We start from the raw sequence: 18,697 nt of genomic DNA on the forward strand, positions 1-18,697 counted from the left end.
TTGGTTATTTCTCCTGTCTCATTTGTGATTTCATTTATTTGGGTCCTTTCCCTTTTTGATAAGTCTGGATAGAGGTTATCAATTTTATTAATTTTTTAAAAATTTTATTTATTTGAGAGAGAGATGCAGAGAGAGAACACGAGCATGAGTGGGGGGAGGAGCAGAGGGAGAGGGAGAAGCAGAATGCCCCACTGAGCAGGGAGCTTGACATGGAGCTCTATCCTGGGACTCCAGGATCATGACCTGAGCAGAAGGCAGATGCTTAACCAGCTGAGCCACCCAGGCGCCCCAAATTTTATTAATTTTTTCAAAGTACCAGGTACTGGTTTCATTGATCTGCTCTATTGTGTTTTTAGTTTATCATTTATTTTTGCTCTAATCTTTATTATTTCCTACCTTTTGCTGGCTTTAAGCTTTGTTGTTCTTTCTGTAGCTCCTTTAGGTGTAAGGTTAGGTTGTGTTTTGAGACTTTTCTTGATTCTTGAGGTAGATCTGTATTGCTATATACTTCCCTCTTTGAACCACTTTTGCTGCATCCCAAAGCTTTTGTACTGTCATGTTTTCAATCTCATTTGTTTGTTATTTGGTTTCCTGGTTATCCCATTCATTGTTTAGTAGAATGTTGTTTAACCTCCATTTATTTGTGGTCTTTCCAAATTTTTTCTTGTGGTTGACTTGTTGTTTCATAGCATTGCTATCAGTAAAGGCGCATGGTATGATTTCAGCCTTTTTGTATTTGATGAGGCCTGTTTCATGACCTAATATGTGATTTATTCTGAGAATGTTGCATGTGCACTTGAAAAGAATGTGTATTCTGGTATTTTAGAATGGAATGTTCTGAATATATCTGTTAAGTTCATCTGGTCCAGTGCGTCATTCAAAGCCCTTCTTTCCTTGTTGTTCTTCTGCTTAGATGATCTACCCATTGCTGTGAGCTGATCTGTCCATTGCTGTCCCTACTATTACTGTATTATTATCAATGAGTTCCTTTGTGTTTGTGATTAATTGTTTTATATATTTGGGTGCTCCCATGTTGGGTGCATAAATACTTAAAATTGTTAGATCTTCTTGCTGGATTGTCCCCTTTATTATTACATAGTGCCCTTCTTTGTTGCTATAGTCTTTGTTTTAAAGTCCAGTTTGTCTTATATAAATATTGCTACTCTGTTTTTTTTTAATATCCATTTGTGCTGTAGATGTTTCTCCTTCTCCTCACTTTTATTCTGCAGGTGTCTTTAGGTCTAAAATGAGTCTCTTGTAGGCAGCATATAGATGGGACTTGTTTTCTTATCCATTCTGATGCCCTGTATTTTGATTCGAGCATTTAGTCTGTTCACATTCACAGTTATTATTGATAGAAATGTATTCAGTGCCGTTTTATTCCTTGTTTTGTCATTGTTTCTGGAGATTTTCTCTTTTCCCTTCTAACCTTTGCCACTTTTGGTCTTTCTTTCCTGCTCAGAGAGTTCCCTTTAATATTATTTGCAGGGCTGGTTTAGTGGTCACGAACTCCTTTAGTTTTTGTTTGTCTGGGAAACTCTTTCTCCTTCTATTCTGAATGATAGCCTTGCTGGATACAGTATTCTTAGCTACAGATTTTTCCCATTCAGCATGTTGAATATATCATGCCACTCCCTTCTGGCTGTCCACATTTTTGTTAAGAAATCTCCGGCTATTAAGGACTTCTTTTGTCTTGCCATTTTTAAGATTTTTTCCTTATCACTGTATTTTTCCAATTTAATTACAATATGTCTTGGTCTTGGCCTGCTTTTGTTGATTTTGATGGGAATCCTCTGTGCCTCCTGGATCTGGGTGTCTCTTTCCTTCCCCAGATTAGGGAAGTTTTCAGCTGTTGCTTGAAATAAATTTTCTGCTCCCTTTTCTCTTTCTTCTTTTTTTGGAACTCTTATTATACAAATGTTATGATTCATGGAGTCACTGAGTTCCCTAAGTCTTTTCTCATGTTGCATAATTCTTCTTCATCTCTTTTGTTCAGCTTTATTATTTTCCATTATTTTGTCTTCTAGGTCACTAATTTGTTCCTCTGATTCTTCTAGCCTGCTGTTCATTGCATCAAGCCTGTTTCAATCTCATTTATTGCACTTTTCATCTCTGATTCTTTTTTACTTTTTTATTTTATTTAATTTATTTTAAATTTATTTTTATTTATTTATTTTTTTTAAAGATTTTATTTATTTATTTGACACAGAGAGAGAAAGCACAAGTAGGCAGAGAGGCAGGCAGAGAGAGAGGGAGAAATAGGCTCTCCACCGAGCAGGGAGCCGGATGTGGGGCTCGATCCCAGGACCCAGGGATCATGACCCGAGCTGAAGGCAGCCACTTAACCGACTGAGCCACCCAGGTACCCCTTTAATTTATTTTTTTAAAGAACTTTTTGTTTATTAATTTGAGACAAAGAGATACGGAGAGAGAGAGAGAGCAGGAGCAGTGGGGAGAGGCAGAGGGAGAGGGAGAAGCAGACTCCCTGCTGAGCAGGGGGCCCGACGCGGGGCTTGATCCCAGGACCCTGAGATCAAGACCTGAACTGAAGGCAGACACTTAACTGACTGAGCCACCCAGGCACCCCAGTAAGTGCCCTTTTTAATACCCATCACCCATCTAGCCCATCCCCCACCCACCTCCCTCCATCCACTCTTAGTTTGTTCTCTATTGTTAAGAGTCTCTTATGGTTTGTTTCCATCTCTCCTTTTTTCCCCCTTTCCCATATGTTCATCTCTTTTGTTTCTTGAGTTCCACATAGGAGTGAGATCATATGGTATTTGTCTTTCTCTGACTGATATTTAACTTAGCATAATACAGTCCAGCTCCATTGATGTCATTGCAAATGGCAAGATTTCATCCTTTTTGATGGGAGAGTAATATTCCATTATATAAATATACATGCGCGCTCGCACGCGCACACACACACACACACACACACACACACACCCCACATCTTTATCCAGTCATCAGTCAATGGACATTTGAACTCTCTCCATAATTTGGCTATTGTTGACAATGCTGCTGCAAACATGGGGCTGCATGGATCCCTTTGAATCTGTATTTTTAATCCTTTGGGTAAATACCTAGTAGTGCAATTGCTGGATTGTAGGATAGTTCTATTTTTAACTTTTGGAGGAAACTCCATAATGTTTTCCAGAGTGACTGTGCCAGTTTGCATTCCCACCAACAGTGCAAGAGGGTTCCCCTTTCTCTGCATGACTGATTCTTTCTTTTAATTATTTATTTACTTATGTGTCAGAGAAAGAGCACATAAGCAGGGGGAGCAGCAGGCAGAGGGAGGAGAAGGCTCCCTGCTAAGCAAGGAGCCCGATTCAGGACTTGATCCCAGGACCCTGGGATCATGACCCAAGCTGAAGGCAGACACCCAACCGACTGAGCCACCCAGGCATCCTGACTGATTCTTTTTATCACTGTGGTAAGGGTCTTACCAATGTCCTCTATTCTTTTCTCAAGTCCAGTGAGTACTCTTGTGATTGTTGCTTTAAATTCTTCATCAGGCATGTTACTTATATCTGTTCCACTTAGATCTCTGAGATAAGGCCATGGCCTTATCTTGTTCTTTCATTTTGGATAAATTCTTCCATCTTTGCATTTTGTTGAAATCTCGGCCTTCTCTGTGTTAGAAAAGCCAGTTATGTCTTCTGATCCTTTTTCAGTATGGCCTCTTCTCTCCCTTTAGTTAGGGAGTTTGTTCTGTCAGTCTTCAGGTTGATTTCTCTGGTATTTAGGATGATTTTTTAATTATCTAGTCATGTTTGTGGGAGGAGATGAGCCTAGGGACCTCCTACTCCACTGCTATCCTCCTCTCCTTTATACTGACACGTTTTAGAATTTTTAAAAAGAGATTAGAAGCATAAAAATGAATAGTTGATTAACCAGAATATTAAATTTCCCAAACAGACCACTTACTTGAATTATATTTTCCTGAAATTTATATCATGTGGATGGAATTATTTAATGCTGAAAAACCTTTTTAACATTAAATTTTTTAAATTTAAAAATATTAATAGAAATAAACACTTTCAAAAATTGCATGCTTTTTATATTTGCTAAGAAGCAATTTCTCTCCCCCCCGCCAATAAACAGGGCAGGAGAACTGAGGAGATTGCATACCAGCTATATGCCTTCTTGCCAGCATGTCTCTCTGTTCACTGGATGCAAAAGTTGTAGTTTTTATAGCAATTATTGCTATTATTCCTGAATTACTGTATTTAATAGCCTAATGATTGATCCTGGACATACCTAAATTGGGTGTATTGGGATTTCAGTGGCAATAGACACTTAAAAAGGTTTTATTTGGAAATAATTTCAAACTTATAGAAAAATTGCAAGAGTGAGAATAGTTCAAAGAACACCAGTATATACGGGGTGCTGGGGTGGCACAGTTGGTTAAGCTTCCGATCTTGATTTTGGCTCACGTTGTGATCTCAGGATCGAGCCCTGCATTGGGCTCTGTGCTTAGCTTGGAGTCTGCTTGAGATTCTCTCCCTCTCCCTCTTCGCTTCACCCGGTGCTTGCTCTCTCTCTCTCTCTCAAATAAACAAATAAAATCTTAAAAAAAAAAAACACCTGTATATACTTTACCCAGATTCACCTGTTATTAATATTTGTGCACTCTCTTTACATATTGTTGAGGGAATATAACCCATAATATATCCATATTATTGAGGGATTTAATATATATTATATACCCACAATAATGAGCTTTATAGCATTTTTCTTTTTTTTTTTTTTTAAAGATTTTATTTATTTGAGAGAGAGAGAATGAAAGAGAGAGCACAAGAGGGGGAAGGGTCAGAGGGAGAAGCAGACTCCCCATTGAGCAGGGAGCCCGACGCAGGAGTCGATCCTGGGACTCCAGGATCATCCCCTGAGCCGAAGGCAGTCACTTAACCAACTGAGCCACCCAGGCGCCCCACATTTTTTCTTTTCAATATGGGGTTACTCTAGGATCAGGTATTCTATTTATTTGTCATGTCTTCTTAGTCTCCTGTACTCTGGAACATTTCCACAACCTTTCTTTGACTTTTGTGTCATTGACATGTTGGAAGAATACGGTAGCTTCCCATCTTGTTTTAAGTGAAAGTTCTTCATTTGAGGTTTATCTCATGATTAGATTCAGTTTATACTTTTGTGACTGGAATGCTACATAAATGATGGTAGGTAATGTGTCCTTTCTCAGGGCATCTCATCTGGAAGCACATGATGTCCATCTGCTCTTTATTGGTGATGTTAATATTGATCACCTGGGCAAAGGTGCTGCCCAATTTCTTCATTGTATATTTATTATTTTTCCCATGAAACGAATAGTGGGGAGGCTTAAAATTGTGCATGTACCCCGTTTCTCATTAAAATTTCCCTTTAGAGTTAGTGTTGTTGCTTAAACCAGTCTTAGGATTGTTGCCAAATGATCATTTTTTTTTTTTAAATTTTAATTTTTAAGTAATCTCTACATCCAATGTGGGGCTCGAACTCACAACCCTGGCATCAGGAGTCACATACTTTACTGACTGAGCCAGCCACGCACCCTGCCAAATGATCATTTTTGAACTTTAGCACCCCCTCCACGTTTACTAGGTGGCAGTCAGCACTCTACTATAAGCATTTATTTAGTATTTATTTATTATTTACTTACTTATTGGCTTATTTCATTTATTATCAGTATGGATTTCTGTATTCCTATTTTTTCAACTGATTCTTAATTATTCTTAATTACCAGTTTTATTGAGTTATAATTGACATACAATAAACTGCACATGTTTAAAGTATAAAATTTGATGAGTTTTAACATACGTATAAATCTGTGAAACAGTCACCACAATCAGGGTAGTGCATATATACATCACTCCTCAAAGTTTCTTCATGTCCTTTTGTCAACCCTCTCTCCCACTTTTCCTTAAGTAACAGCTGATCTGCTTTCTGTCATCATAGATTAGTTTGTGTTTTCTAGAGACTTATACAAATGGAATCATAGAGAATATATTCTTGTTTTATGTGGCTTCTTTCACTCAGCATAATTATTCTGAGATTCATTCATGTTGTGTGTATGCATAGTTTATTCCCTTATTGTTGAGTAATACCTCATTTTATGGATATGTACCACAGTTGCTCTTTAATCTACTTTGTCTTTATTATTATAGTTACTTCAGCTTCCATTGACTGGTGTTAGCATGGTATATCTTGTGTCCTTTTCACCACTCAGGTCTTTGTGTTTAAAGAGCGTGTCTTGTAAGCTGCATATAGTTCAGTCTTGCTTTTTTTGTTGAATCTGACAATCTTGGTCTTTTAACTGCGGTGTTTAGAATGTTTACATATGATGTGATTATTGATATGGTTAAGTTTGAGTTTATCATCTTGTTTATTTTCTAATTGTCCCATATATTGTTTATTCCCCTTTTCTTCTTTTTCTACCTTCTTTTGGATTATTAGAATATTTTTTCAAAATAGTTAATGAATGCAGTATAATTTTTATACCAACCTCCTGAAGAATTTATATTGGAATATTATGAAAAGATTCTGAGGATTATCTAGAAGAATAAGCAGTGAGACTAGCCAAGGAAACTTTGAAAAGAGTAATTAAAAAGGCCTTGTTACATCACATATTTGAGTAATTTTTAAGATTCACTTTTATTTCTTTTGTTGGCTTATTAGTTATAACTCTTTGTTTTGTTATTTTAGTGGTTTCTTTAGTGTTTATACTATATAGCTTATCTTGGTCTACCTTCATATGTCATCATAGTACACTTCCATATCTCCCAGCCTGACCTTTATGCTATTGTTGTTGTGCATTTTACTTTTACATATGATATAAAATTAATAATTCTTACTATTTTTGTTTGTATTGTCAATTTTCCTTTAAAAGTGATATAAATAATAAAAATCTTAGATATTTACACATGTAGTTACCATTTCAAATGATTTTTATTCCTTTGTATATATCAAAATTTCCATCTTGTTATTTTTCTTCTGTTTGAAGAACACTGTGTTAGGATTCTCCAGAGAGACCAGTAGGAGATACCTATATTTATGTCTATGTCTATGTCTACATGTATACCTATATCGATATAGATGTATATAGGTATGGAAAGAGAGGGTTGGGGGGGATGGTAAGGAATTGGCGGCTCACAGCCTTATGGAGGCTGGTGAGTCTCAAGATCTGCAGGGTGAGTTGGTAAGCTGGAGACTCAGGAGAGCTGAAAATGTAGTTCCAGTCTGAGTCCAGAGGCCTGAGAACCAGGAGAGCTAATGATATAGTTCCAGGTTGAAGGCTGGCAGACTTGAAACTCAAGAAGAGCCAGTGTTTTAGTTCTAGTCCAAAGGCAGAATAAAGCCAGTGTCCCAGTTCAAAATCTGTTAAGTCAGGAAGAGTTCTGTGTTATTCAGGGCACGGTCAGCCTTTTTGTTCTGTTCAAGCTTTCAACTGATTGGGTAAGTTGTACTCACATTATGGAGAGCAATCTTCTTTACTCAGTCTGCTGGTTTGAATGTTAGTATCATCCAGAAACAGAAAGACCCAGAATAATGTTTGACAAACTATCTAGATACCCTGTGACCGAGTCAAGTTGACACATAAAAGTAGCCATTACAGACATCTTTCAACGTTTCTTGTGGTGCTGCTGTACTGATGAGGACTAATTTCATTCAACATTTATATGCTTAGAAATGTCTTCACATTCTTTCTTTTAAAAAAAGCTTTATTTTGAAATAGTTATAGATTCATAGGAAGTTACAAAAGTAGTACAAAGAAAAAAATAATAAAAACAATCATGATTAGGATTCAGAAGAAAATTTTAACACCCACCCCCAGCAGATAGCACAAAGTCCTGTGTTCCCTTCCCCAAGCTTCCTCTAATGATTACCTGCTACATTACTATAATATATCAAAAACGGTAAATTGTCATTGGCATAATGTATGTGTATAGGTCTATGCCATTTTATCCCATGTGTAGATTCATGTAACTACCATGGCAGTAAGATACCGAACTATTTCATCACTCCAGACGTTTCTCTCATGCTACCTTTTAATTCACACTCATACATGCCCCACTCCTAAGCCCTTGCAACCTCTGTTTTTTCATCTCTGTAATATTGTCATTCCAAGAATATTACACAAATGGAATTAAGCAGTTTGTGACCTTTTGAGATTGGCTTTTTTCACTTAGCATAATACCCTTGAAATCCATCCAACTTTTCCTGTGTATCAATAGTTGGTTTTTTCATTGCTGAGTAGTGCATGATATAGATGGAATCAGTTTGTTTAACTATTCATCTATGAAAGGAAACCTTGGTTGTTTTCAGATTCTGCTATTATAAATAAACTTGCTATGAATATTTGTATATAGGTTTCTGTGTGGATGTAAGTTTTCATTTTTCTGGGTAAATGCCTGGGTGTGCAATTTTGGGGTTATTTGGTTTTTAAGACATTGCCAAACTGTTTTCAAGAGTGGCTGTACTGGGGTGACTCCCAACTCTTGGAGTCGGCTTAGGTAATGATCTCAGGGTCATGAGATTGAGCCCCACATTGGGCTCCACGCTCAGCACAGAGTCTTCTTGAGATTCTCTCTGCCCCCCCGCCCATGCTCTCTCTCTCTCTAAAGTAAATAAATAAATCTTAAAAAAAAAAGAGTAGCTGTACTGGTTTGCATTTCCACCAACAGTCTATGAGAGTTCCAATTTTTCTGCATTTTCCTAGCATTTGGTATTGTCACTGTTTTTATATTTTAGCCCTATTAATAGGTATATGGTGGTTTTAATTCATACTTTTCTAATGACTAATGATGTTGAACACCTTTGCATGTGCTCCTCTTTGGTGAAATGTCTCTTCATAGCTCTTGTCCATTTTATAATTGGATTGTTTAACTTTTTACTGTTGAGTTTGAGAGTTCTTTATATATTCATGATAAGAGTTCTTTGTCACATATCTGGTTTGCAAATATCTCCCAGTGTGTAGGCTCTCTTTCCAGCTTCTTGATGGTTTGTTTTGTGGCCCAGGATATAGTATATGTTGGTAAATATCCTGTGAACACTTTAAATATGTGTATTCAGCTCTTTTTGAGTGGAGTGTTCTATAAATGTCAGTTAGATTCTGTTGATTGATGGTATTGTTGAGTTCTTCTATATCTTTACTGAGTTTTTATCTAGTTCTATGAGTTTTTGAGGTGGAAGTGTTGAGGTCTCCAACAGTAGTTGTATTTCCATAAGTTGTTCCTTCAAATATTTCGCAGCTCTTTTGTTTGGTGCATACATATTTAGAGTTACTATTTCTTCTTGGTGGATTGACCCTTTTATCATCATATAATGTTCTTCTCAGTTACTGGTAATTTTTTTTTGCTCTACAGTCTACTTTATCTGTTATTAATATAGCCATTCCTGCTTTCATATTTAAAAATTTTTCATAGCACAGAATTTACCATCTTAACCATTTTAAGTGTATAGTTTGGTGGCATTAAGTATATTTATATTGTATATCCATCACTACCATCCATCTCCAGAACTTTTCCTCTTACAAAATGTAAACCTGTACCCATTAAATAATAATTCCCCGTTCTCTTTTCCCTCTAGTTCCTGGCAGTCACCATTCTTTCTGTCCCTGAATTTGGCTATTCTAGATATGTCATATAAGTGAAATCAAACAGTTTGTCCTTTTGTGACTGACATATTTCATGTGTGAAAATGTCCACAAGGTTCACCTATGTTATAACATGTATCAGAATTTTTTTTCCTTATTAAGGCTGAATAATATTCCTTTCTATGTATGTACCACATTTTGTTTATCCATTTTTTCATTGATGAACATGTTGGTTGTTTTTACCTTTGGCTATGTGAATAATGCTGCTGTGAATGTGGGTGTGCAAATAACTGTTTGATTCCCTGCTTTCAGTTGTTTTGGATATAAGTGTAGAAGTCTCTAACTTTTTGAACATATGAAATATAGTTATGAAGTGCAGGCAAGTTACCTGGAAACAAGTTGACCCTGCTGTTCTTTCTCAGTATGAATTTTTAGTTTGTCTTTAATGGAAATTAATCTTTTAGAGTCCTATACAGCATGGATTGGAGGTCATGGCCCGACAAAGAAGCTGTCTGTTTGCTTTAGCCATCTGTCCATGAAGTATCACTCGTTTGGCTACTTTTATTTTGATTTTTCAGTTCTTGGACCATATCAGTAGTGTAAATTTGAACTCCATATCTACCTGAGGTCAGAGCCTGTTAAAAAATTCTCCAGGCCAGAAGAAAATTTATCTGGATGAATAAATTTTTTGGCCTCATTTAGAGATTAGGCAGAAGAGAAACAAATTTCCTATACCATTAGATTTTTTAAAAAGATTTTATTTATTTGAGAGAGAGAGAGCATAAGTGGGGCAGAGCAGAGGGAGAGGGAGAAACAGACTCCCCGCTGAGCAGGGAGCCTGATGCAGGGCTTGATCCCAGGACTCTGGGATCATGACCTGAGCCCAGGTCAGACGCCCAACCAACTGAGCCACCCAGGTGCCCCATATACCATTAGATTTTTGAAAGAAAAAAATTCTAGGAAACTCACCATTCCCACTCAGTTCACTTCTCTATGTTTCTATGCCTCACTGAAATATTTCTACTTTTTACTTTTCAGGGTCCTCAGGTTGTTGCTTTGTATATCTTGTTCAGAGTTTTTAGTTGTAATTAGTAGAAGATTTAGGAGCCATGCTCCATTTTGGCTGGAACTGGAACTTAGAGTAAAATTTTTAAATATCTGTTTTTGAAGGAAAATTAAAATTTGGTAGCTTTATGTTGTTCCATAACGTTATTTTTGAAAATTTATTGGTATAATGAAATTGAAAAAGTCTTGGGTGCTTTGACAAGCCTCCAAAAGCACAAGCAAAAAGGAAAATTAGATAAAATTGGGCTTCATTAAAATGAAAGTTTTGCTTCAAGTGAAATCATTAAGAAAGTGAAAATACAACCCATGGGATCCTCCCAATAAAATGGGAGAAAATGTTTGCAAATTACATATTTGATAAGTGTCTAGTATCCAGAATAAATAAAAAAACTCATACTACTCACTAGTAAGATAAACAGCTAATTAAAAATGAACAAAAGAGGGGCGCCTGGGTGGCTCAGTCGTTAAGTGTCCGCCCTCAGCTCAGGTTATGATCCCAGGGTCCTGGGATCGAGCCCTGCATCGGGCTCCTTGCTCTGCAGGGAGCTTGCTTCTCCCTCTCCTTCCCGCTTGTACTCTCTCACTGTCTCTCCTCTCTCTCTCTCTCTAATAAATAAATAAAATTTTTTTAAAAAATAAAAATGAACAAAGGATCTGAATAGACATTTCTTCAAAGAAGATATATATACCAATAGCCAATAAGCACATGGAAAGGTGCTCAACATCATTAATTATCAGAGAAATGAAAATCAAAAGCACAACGAGGAATCACTTCACACCCCACTAGGATTACTATAATTAAAACAAATGGACAAAACAATTGTTGGTATGAATGTGGAATAATTACAACCTATGTATACTCCTGGCGGGAATGTAAAATGGTACAGCCACTTTGGAAAACAGTTTGGCAGTTCCTCAAAAAGTTAAACATAGAGTTACCATATGATCCAGCAATTTATTCCTAGGTATATACTTAAAAGAACTGGAAACATAGCTGCACAAAACCTTGTGCATGAATGTTTCTAGCACCCTTACTTACAATAGCCAAATATGGAAACAGCCCAGATGTCCATCAACTGATGAATGGATAAGCAAATAATGGTATATCCATATACTAGAATATTATTCAGCTATAAAAATGAGCACAGTACTGATACATGCTACATATTAATGAACCTTGAAAATATTATGCTAATTGAAGGAAATCAGCCACAATAGAACACATATTATATCATTCTATTTATATGAAATGTCCAAAATAGGCAAATATAGACATGAAGTAGAATAGTGGATGCTAGGGCTTGGGGCATGGGGTAATAGAGAAGGACTACTGAAGGGTACAAGGTTTCTTTTTGAGGTGATGAAAATGTTCTAAAACTGACCGTTGTGATAGTTAAACAACTTTGTGTATATACTAAAAATTGTTGAGTTGTGTGCTTTAAATGGGTGAATTGAATGGTAAATAAATTATAACTCAATGAAACTATTACCCTAAAAAAGGTCCTGCAACAAATTTTCTTTGCTAAAAGGTATTTGTAGCCAGAATGTGGATAAGGTTCCTGAAGGAGAGAGGATAGAGAAAAAAAGTATTTAGCTTTAGAGGAGCTGAACTTTAGGAATGACTCACAGTAAGGGTCTAGGAGGATAAAAAGAACACATTAAAGAGGTAAAATACCCACCAGATTGGCAAAAACTTAAAAGTCTGATAATTCCAAGTGTTGACAAGGATGTGGAACACTGGGAATTCTCATCTACAACTGATGTCACTGTAAAGTAGTATACCATTTTGGAATTGGAAGTCTGAGTCTTCCTATTTTGTTCTTTGTAAAGAGTGTTTTGGCCATTCTAGAACTCTTGTGTTTTCATATGAATTTTGGGGTCATTTTGTCAACTTCTGCAAAGAAGCCCCTGGAAATTTGACAGGGATTGCATTGAATCTGTAGATAAACTCGGGGATTGTTGTCATCTTAACAATATTAAGTCCTCAATTCAGGAACGTGGGATGTATTTTCATTTAGTTAGGTCTCTTAATTTCTTTCAACAGTGTCCTGTGGTTTTCAGTATTCAAATCTTGCCCTTTTGTTTAATTTATTTCTATGTATTTTATTCTTTTTGATGCTACTTAAAATGGAATTATTTTCAGGGTGCCTGGGTGGCTCAGTCATTAAGCGTCTGCCTTCGGCTCAGGTCATGATCCTAGGGTCCTGGGATCGAGCCCCGCATCGGGCTCCCTGCTCTGCAGGGGCCTACTTCTCCCTCTCCCACTCCCCCTGCTTGTGTTCCCTCTGTCGCTGTGTCTCTCTCTGTCAAATAAATAAAATCTTTAAAAAAAATGGAATTATTTTCTTAACTTCAATTTTGGATTGTTTATGGTTAGTATATAGAAATACCATTGATTTTTAAAATACAGATGTTGGAATCTTTCTGAACTAATTTTTAGCTTTAATAGGTTTTTATTAAATTTCTTAGGATTTTAATTTTTATTGTTGAAATATAGTTGACATACAGTGTTATTACTCCAGGTGTACAACATAGTGATTCAACAGTTATATACATTATAAAATACTCACCGTAATAAGGGTAGTTACCATCTGTCAGCATACAACATTGTTAAAATATTCCCTGCATTATACTTTTCATCCCTATGACTTGTTTTCTAATTGGAAGTTTGTACCTCTTAATCCCCTTCACCTATTCTGCCCTTGCCCTCACTCTCCTCCCCTCTAGCAACCATCAGTTTGTTCTCTGTATTTATGAGTCTGTTTCTGTTTGTTGTGTTTTCTTTTGTTTTTGAGATTCCACATATAAGTGAAATTATATGGTATTTGTCTTTCTCTGACTTATTTCACAGCATAATACCCTGTAGATCCATTCATGTTGTTGCAAATAGCAAGATCTCATTCTTTTTTTTCCCCCTCTTTTTACATAAGTGCACTGTTTCTATTACAGCTTATTTTTTAAAATTTTAATTCCAGTATATTTAACATACAGTGTTATACTAGTTTCAGGTGTACAATATACTGATTCAGCAATTCCATACATTACTCAGTGCTCATCATGTTAGGTGTACTCTTAATCCTCTTCACCGATTTCATCCATCCCCCCACCCACCTCCTTTCTGGTAACCATCAGTTTGTTCTCTATAGTTAAGAATCTGTTTTTCGATTTTTCTCTTTTTTTCATTGTCCATTGTTTTATTTCTTAAATTCCACAGATGAGGGAAATCATATGGTATTTGTCTTTTTCTGACTTATTTCGCTTAGCAGTATACTCTCTAGCTCCATCAATGTCATTGCAAATGGCAAGATTTCCTTCTTTTTATGGCTGAATAAAATTCCTGTGTGTGTGTGTGTGTGTGTACCACATCTTCATCATCCATTCATCAGTTGATGGACATTTGGTCTGTTTCAATACCTTGGGTATGATAAGTAATGCTGCTATAAAAATAGGGGTGCATGTATCCCTTTGAGTTAGTGTTTTTGTATTCTTTGCGTAAGTACCCAGTAGTGTGATTGCTGGATCATAGGGTAGTTCTATTTTTAATTTTTTGAGGAAGCTCCATACTGTTTTCCAGAGTGGCTGCAACCAGTTTTCATTCCCACCAACAGTGTAGAAGGGTTCCTTTTCTCCACATCCTCAGCAATACCTGTTGTTTCTTGTGTTGTTGATTTTAGCCGTTCTGACAGGTATGAGGTGATATCTCATGGTGGTTTTGATTTATGTTTCCCTGATGATGAGTGATGTTGAGCATCTTTTCATGTGTCTGTTGCCCATCTGTATGTCTTTTTGGAGAAATGTCTGTCCCATGTCTTCTGCCCATTTTTTAATTGGATTATTTGGTTTTAGGGTTTTGAGTTGTGTAAATTCTTTATATATATTAGATACTAACCCTTTATAGGATATGTCATTTGCAAATAATCTCTGTGATTCCTTAGATTACCTTTTAGTTTTGTTGATTTTTTTCCTTGACTGTGCAGAAGCTTTTTATTTTGAAGTAATCCCAATAGTTTATTTTTGCTTTTGTTTCCCTTGCTTCAGGGAACCTATCTAGAAAAAGTTGCTATGGCTGATGTCAGAGAGGTTACTGCCTGTGCTCTCTTCTAGGATTTTTATGGTTTCCTATCTCACATTTAGGTCTTTTATCCATTTTGAATTTATTTTTGTGTGTGGTGTAAGAAAGTGGTCCAGTTTCATTCTTTTGCATGTTCCTATCCAGTTTTCCCAACACCATTTGTTGAGGAGACTCTTTTTCCCATTGGATATTCTTTTCTGCTTTGTTGAAGATCAATTGACCTTATAATTGTGGGTTCATTTCTTGGTTTTCTGTTCCATTGATCTATGTGTCTGTTTTTGTGCCAATACCATACTGTTTTGATCACTACAGCTTTATAATATAACTTGAAGTCCTGACTTGTGAGGCCTCCAGCTTTGCTTTTCTTTTTCAAGATTGCTTTGGCTATTGGGGGGGTCTTTTGTGGTTTCATATATATTTAGGATTATTTGTTCTAGTTCTGTGTAAAATACTATTGGTATTTTTATAGGGAATAGGATTTTCTATAAACAAGATCATGTTATCTGCAAATAGAGATAATTTTCCTTCTTCCTTCCAGTCTGGTGCCTTTTATCTCTTTTTCTCCCCTAATTGCCTGGCAAGTATGTCCATTACAATTTTGAATAGAAGTGGCAAGAGCAGACTTCTTTTTCTTGTTCCTGATCATAGGGAGAAATCTTTCAGTATTTCACCATTCAGTATGGTGTTAGCTGTGAGTTTTTCATAGATGGCCTTTGTCAGGTTGAGTAAGTGCCCTTCCACTCCTAGTTTTTTGAGCATTGATACAGCTACTTTGAAGAGTTTATTTATTTACTTGAGAGGGACAGAGAGCATGAGTGAGCGAGTGGGGGCCAGGGGGTAGAACAAAGGGAGAGGAGCAAGCAGTCTCCGTGCTCAGCACAGAGTGTGACACAGGGCTCGATCTCTTGACCCTGAGATCATGACCTGAGCTGAAATCAAGAGTTGGACGCTCAACTGACTGAGCCACCCAGGCATCCCATGATACAGCTACTTTGGATACCAGTTTGAGATTACTTGATAAAGTTGAACTTAACCATATCCAACCACCCAGCAACTTCACTCCTAGGTATATACTTTGGAAAAAAAGTTGTTGCATTTTTATACTAGGAGATTGTACAGAAGCTGATGCAAGGATTGTTCAAAATAGCAATTGGGTTGAAAATAACTTTGATGTCTAAAGTAGAATAGGTAGATAAATTTTGATATATTCATGCAATGGAATACTGTACAATAGTCATTCTCAAACTTTAGCATGCATAAGTATTAACTAGATTTCCTATTAAAATGCAGTGTTCTTATTTATTACCTTACTAAATAAGTACTAAAATTTATGTTGAAATGGAAACTTCTCATAATGCAAATCAATAGTAATAATTTTATCCATTTTCTTAAAAATAATACACACACATACATAGTTTATTGGGCCCTACCCATATTTTCTGATTCAGTAGATTTGGGGTGAGACCTGCATTTCTAATAGGTTTTCAGGTAATGCTGATCAAGGAATACCCTTTGAAGACCTTGGTATACAGTAATGAAAACAAATAAATTCCATGTATCAACATAAATGAATCTGAAAATCATGACATTGAACGAAAGAAGCACGTCCAAGAAGAATTTATATTTCTGTTTTAGTGAAGTGAAATGCAGGCAAAACTAAACAATATATTGAGTATCTATAAAGAAGAGAAAGGGAATTACTGCACAAAATTCAAGGTGGTGTTTACCTTTGTGGGGAAGATAGGAGGTTGCAAATGGGCAAGAGTATACAAGAGGCCTGTGGTGGTCGTATTCTGTTTCTTTATCTGTGTGATTAGTGCATGGGTGTTTGTTTTATCTTTATTCTGTAGACTCTGCATATGTATTTTATATAATCGTGTGTGTATGTGATAAACTTTGCACTAAGAAAATGGCAAACTTATCTTTAAAGCTTGCAGGAGAACTGGACAATAAATAGAAAGGAGGCCAAGTGTAGAAGGAGCTTCATGAGAGATGGCATATTACAGGAAAGATTATGGCCCTTAGAGTCAGAAAGATCTGAATTCAAAGTTCAGTTCTACCACTTACCAACTATGTCATTGTGTGTAAGTTACTCCATCTGGGCCTCAGGTTTCTCATCTGCAAAACAGGATTTATAGATAACTTGCCTTGAAAATTTGTTGTACCTGGATCCTTTTTTTCCAATAACTGTTTGGCAAAAAGAAAAAAAAAAAGTAAGTAGAAATCTAAGGAATAAGAGTGAGAAAAAACAGTGAGAAAAGTTACAGAAAAGACAAGGATATTAATTATAGGGAGAAAGCTGATGGATTTAACAGGTAGTTATGATTTCTGAAAGTGTAGTTTCAGGAGACAAGGATATACCCTACAGTGCAAATGTTTATAGAAGTGAATCCATGATTATACAATGAAAGCAAAGTGTTGTCCATTCTCTGGAGTTGTTTGGTGATGAAATCAAAGGGAAAACCAGAATGTCAACTTGTGTGAGTATAGTAGACTGAAGGAAAACAGATCCTGCCAAGCTCTGGAAGACCTGTACATCTCTGAAAGTAAAAGGGGATTGACTCCTGGACCTATTCCAACATGTCTGTCAGAAAATGTGGCAATGCAGTAAATTAAAATTTGCAACCTCGGTTTATTATTTGTACTGATGGCGTCTATATTTGCAAACCCTTTTAATACTAGTGCATCCTTTCCCTAACTTCCCATTCTTAAGGCATCTCACACATGAATTGCTATAATTATTTGCCAAGGTTGGAGCTAATGAGTACAATGTTCATGTAGAGGCTAAATGCCTTTGTAGAGAGAAGGGTTCTCTTCTGTGGGCCTAGACTGCCCTTTTAATCTGAGCCAGCTGTTTAAATATGTATCCTGTCAGGCAAAAGCGGAACCAGGCAAGAGACCACAGATAGTGTAGAACCAGCTAACAAGGATTTGGAAAGACCATTCAGAGTACATTGTTATTAATAGTAAATATGACCGGCATAATGCTATAGGGAAGACAGTACGTTTTCATTTCATTCAACCATGTTTCCAAAGGACCTCTGTTGTTGCTAAAATCTCAAAAGAAAGCAAATATAATTGACATGTGGAGTTTTGCTCATCAAGTCCAGAATATGGCCTTACATTCACACAGTTTAAGTATTGATCTTGCCGTTAAGTGCTTGCCACTCAATCAAATGTTTAAATGTTTTTTTCCTTGTATTATTTCATTTAAATTAAATAAAATACCAGAAAATATCCTCAGGGATAAACCAGATTTTATGATCTGATCTTTTATAATTTTGATTTTCTTTGATCATGAGTCATTCTGCTGTGGTTGAATAAAACAGGCAATTACTTGAAAATTGTCTTTTACATTCTACAGTTTTAATGTCATTGTGATTTCTCTGTTTAAAATAGGAACATTTAGATCCAGCTGGGCTTTTCTTAAAGATGAAAATCCTCTTGAAGAGTGAAATAGCTAATGAAGAACTCCTTGAAGGTATCATCTCTGTGTGTGAAGAACACACAATTTTGAAATATCATTACCAGTTTGTTTAATATAGGATCTTTTATAGTATGCTAACAATAAGTGCAATTTGATGGTGACTGAGAAGGAAATTGATCACATAGGATAAGGAGAAGCCTGTCAGCTAGGAAGAAAAAGAGAAGGAAGAGGGAATAGTTGCAAATTTAATGGGTAGTAAAAAAAAAAGAGGTGAATAAAAACTATTTGTTTTTTTTTTTTCAGTTTAGCAAAAATTGCAGCTGCCCTTCTGAAGTTGTCTAACACCATGAAAAAAGATTAACTTTGGGTAGAAAAAGCCTTTGTACTGCTGTGCTTTTTATTATTACTTGTATAAACATTGCTGTTTGTTTTTCAAAATTCTTTTTTTTTTTAAGATTTATTTATTATTTTAGAAGGTAGGGGAAAGGCAAAGGGAAAGGGAGAGAGAGTCTTAGGCAGACTCCGTGCTGAGTGTGGAGCT

At 36.2% G+C, this 18,697-nt stretch overlaps 1 protein-coding gene across 1 annotated transcript in view; it reads left to right on the forward strand.

The window, feature by feature from the left end:
- TEX11 (testis expressed 11) overlaps positions 1 to 18,697 on the forward strand; it is a 299,675-nt gene that overhangs the window by 106,336 nt on the left and 174,642 nt on the right. The window contains exon 12 of the mRNA XM_078065032.1: positions 18,129 to 18,210. Within this exon, the coding sequence (XP_077921158.1) occupies positions 18,129 to 18,210 (82 nt within the window). The remainder of the gene's footprint in view (positions 1 to 18,128; positions 18,211 to 18,697) is intronic.

This window comes from Halichoerus grypus, chromosome X (genome assembly GCF_964656455.1).
Source record: "Halichoerus grypus chromosome X, mHalGry1.hap1.1, whole genome shotgun sequence".
Classification (NCBI taxonomy): Eukaryota; Metazoa; Chordata; class Mammalia; order Carnivora; family Phocidae; genus Halichoerus; species Halichoerus grypus.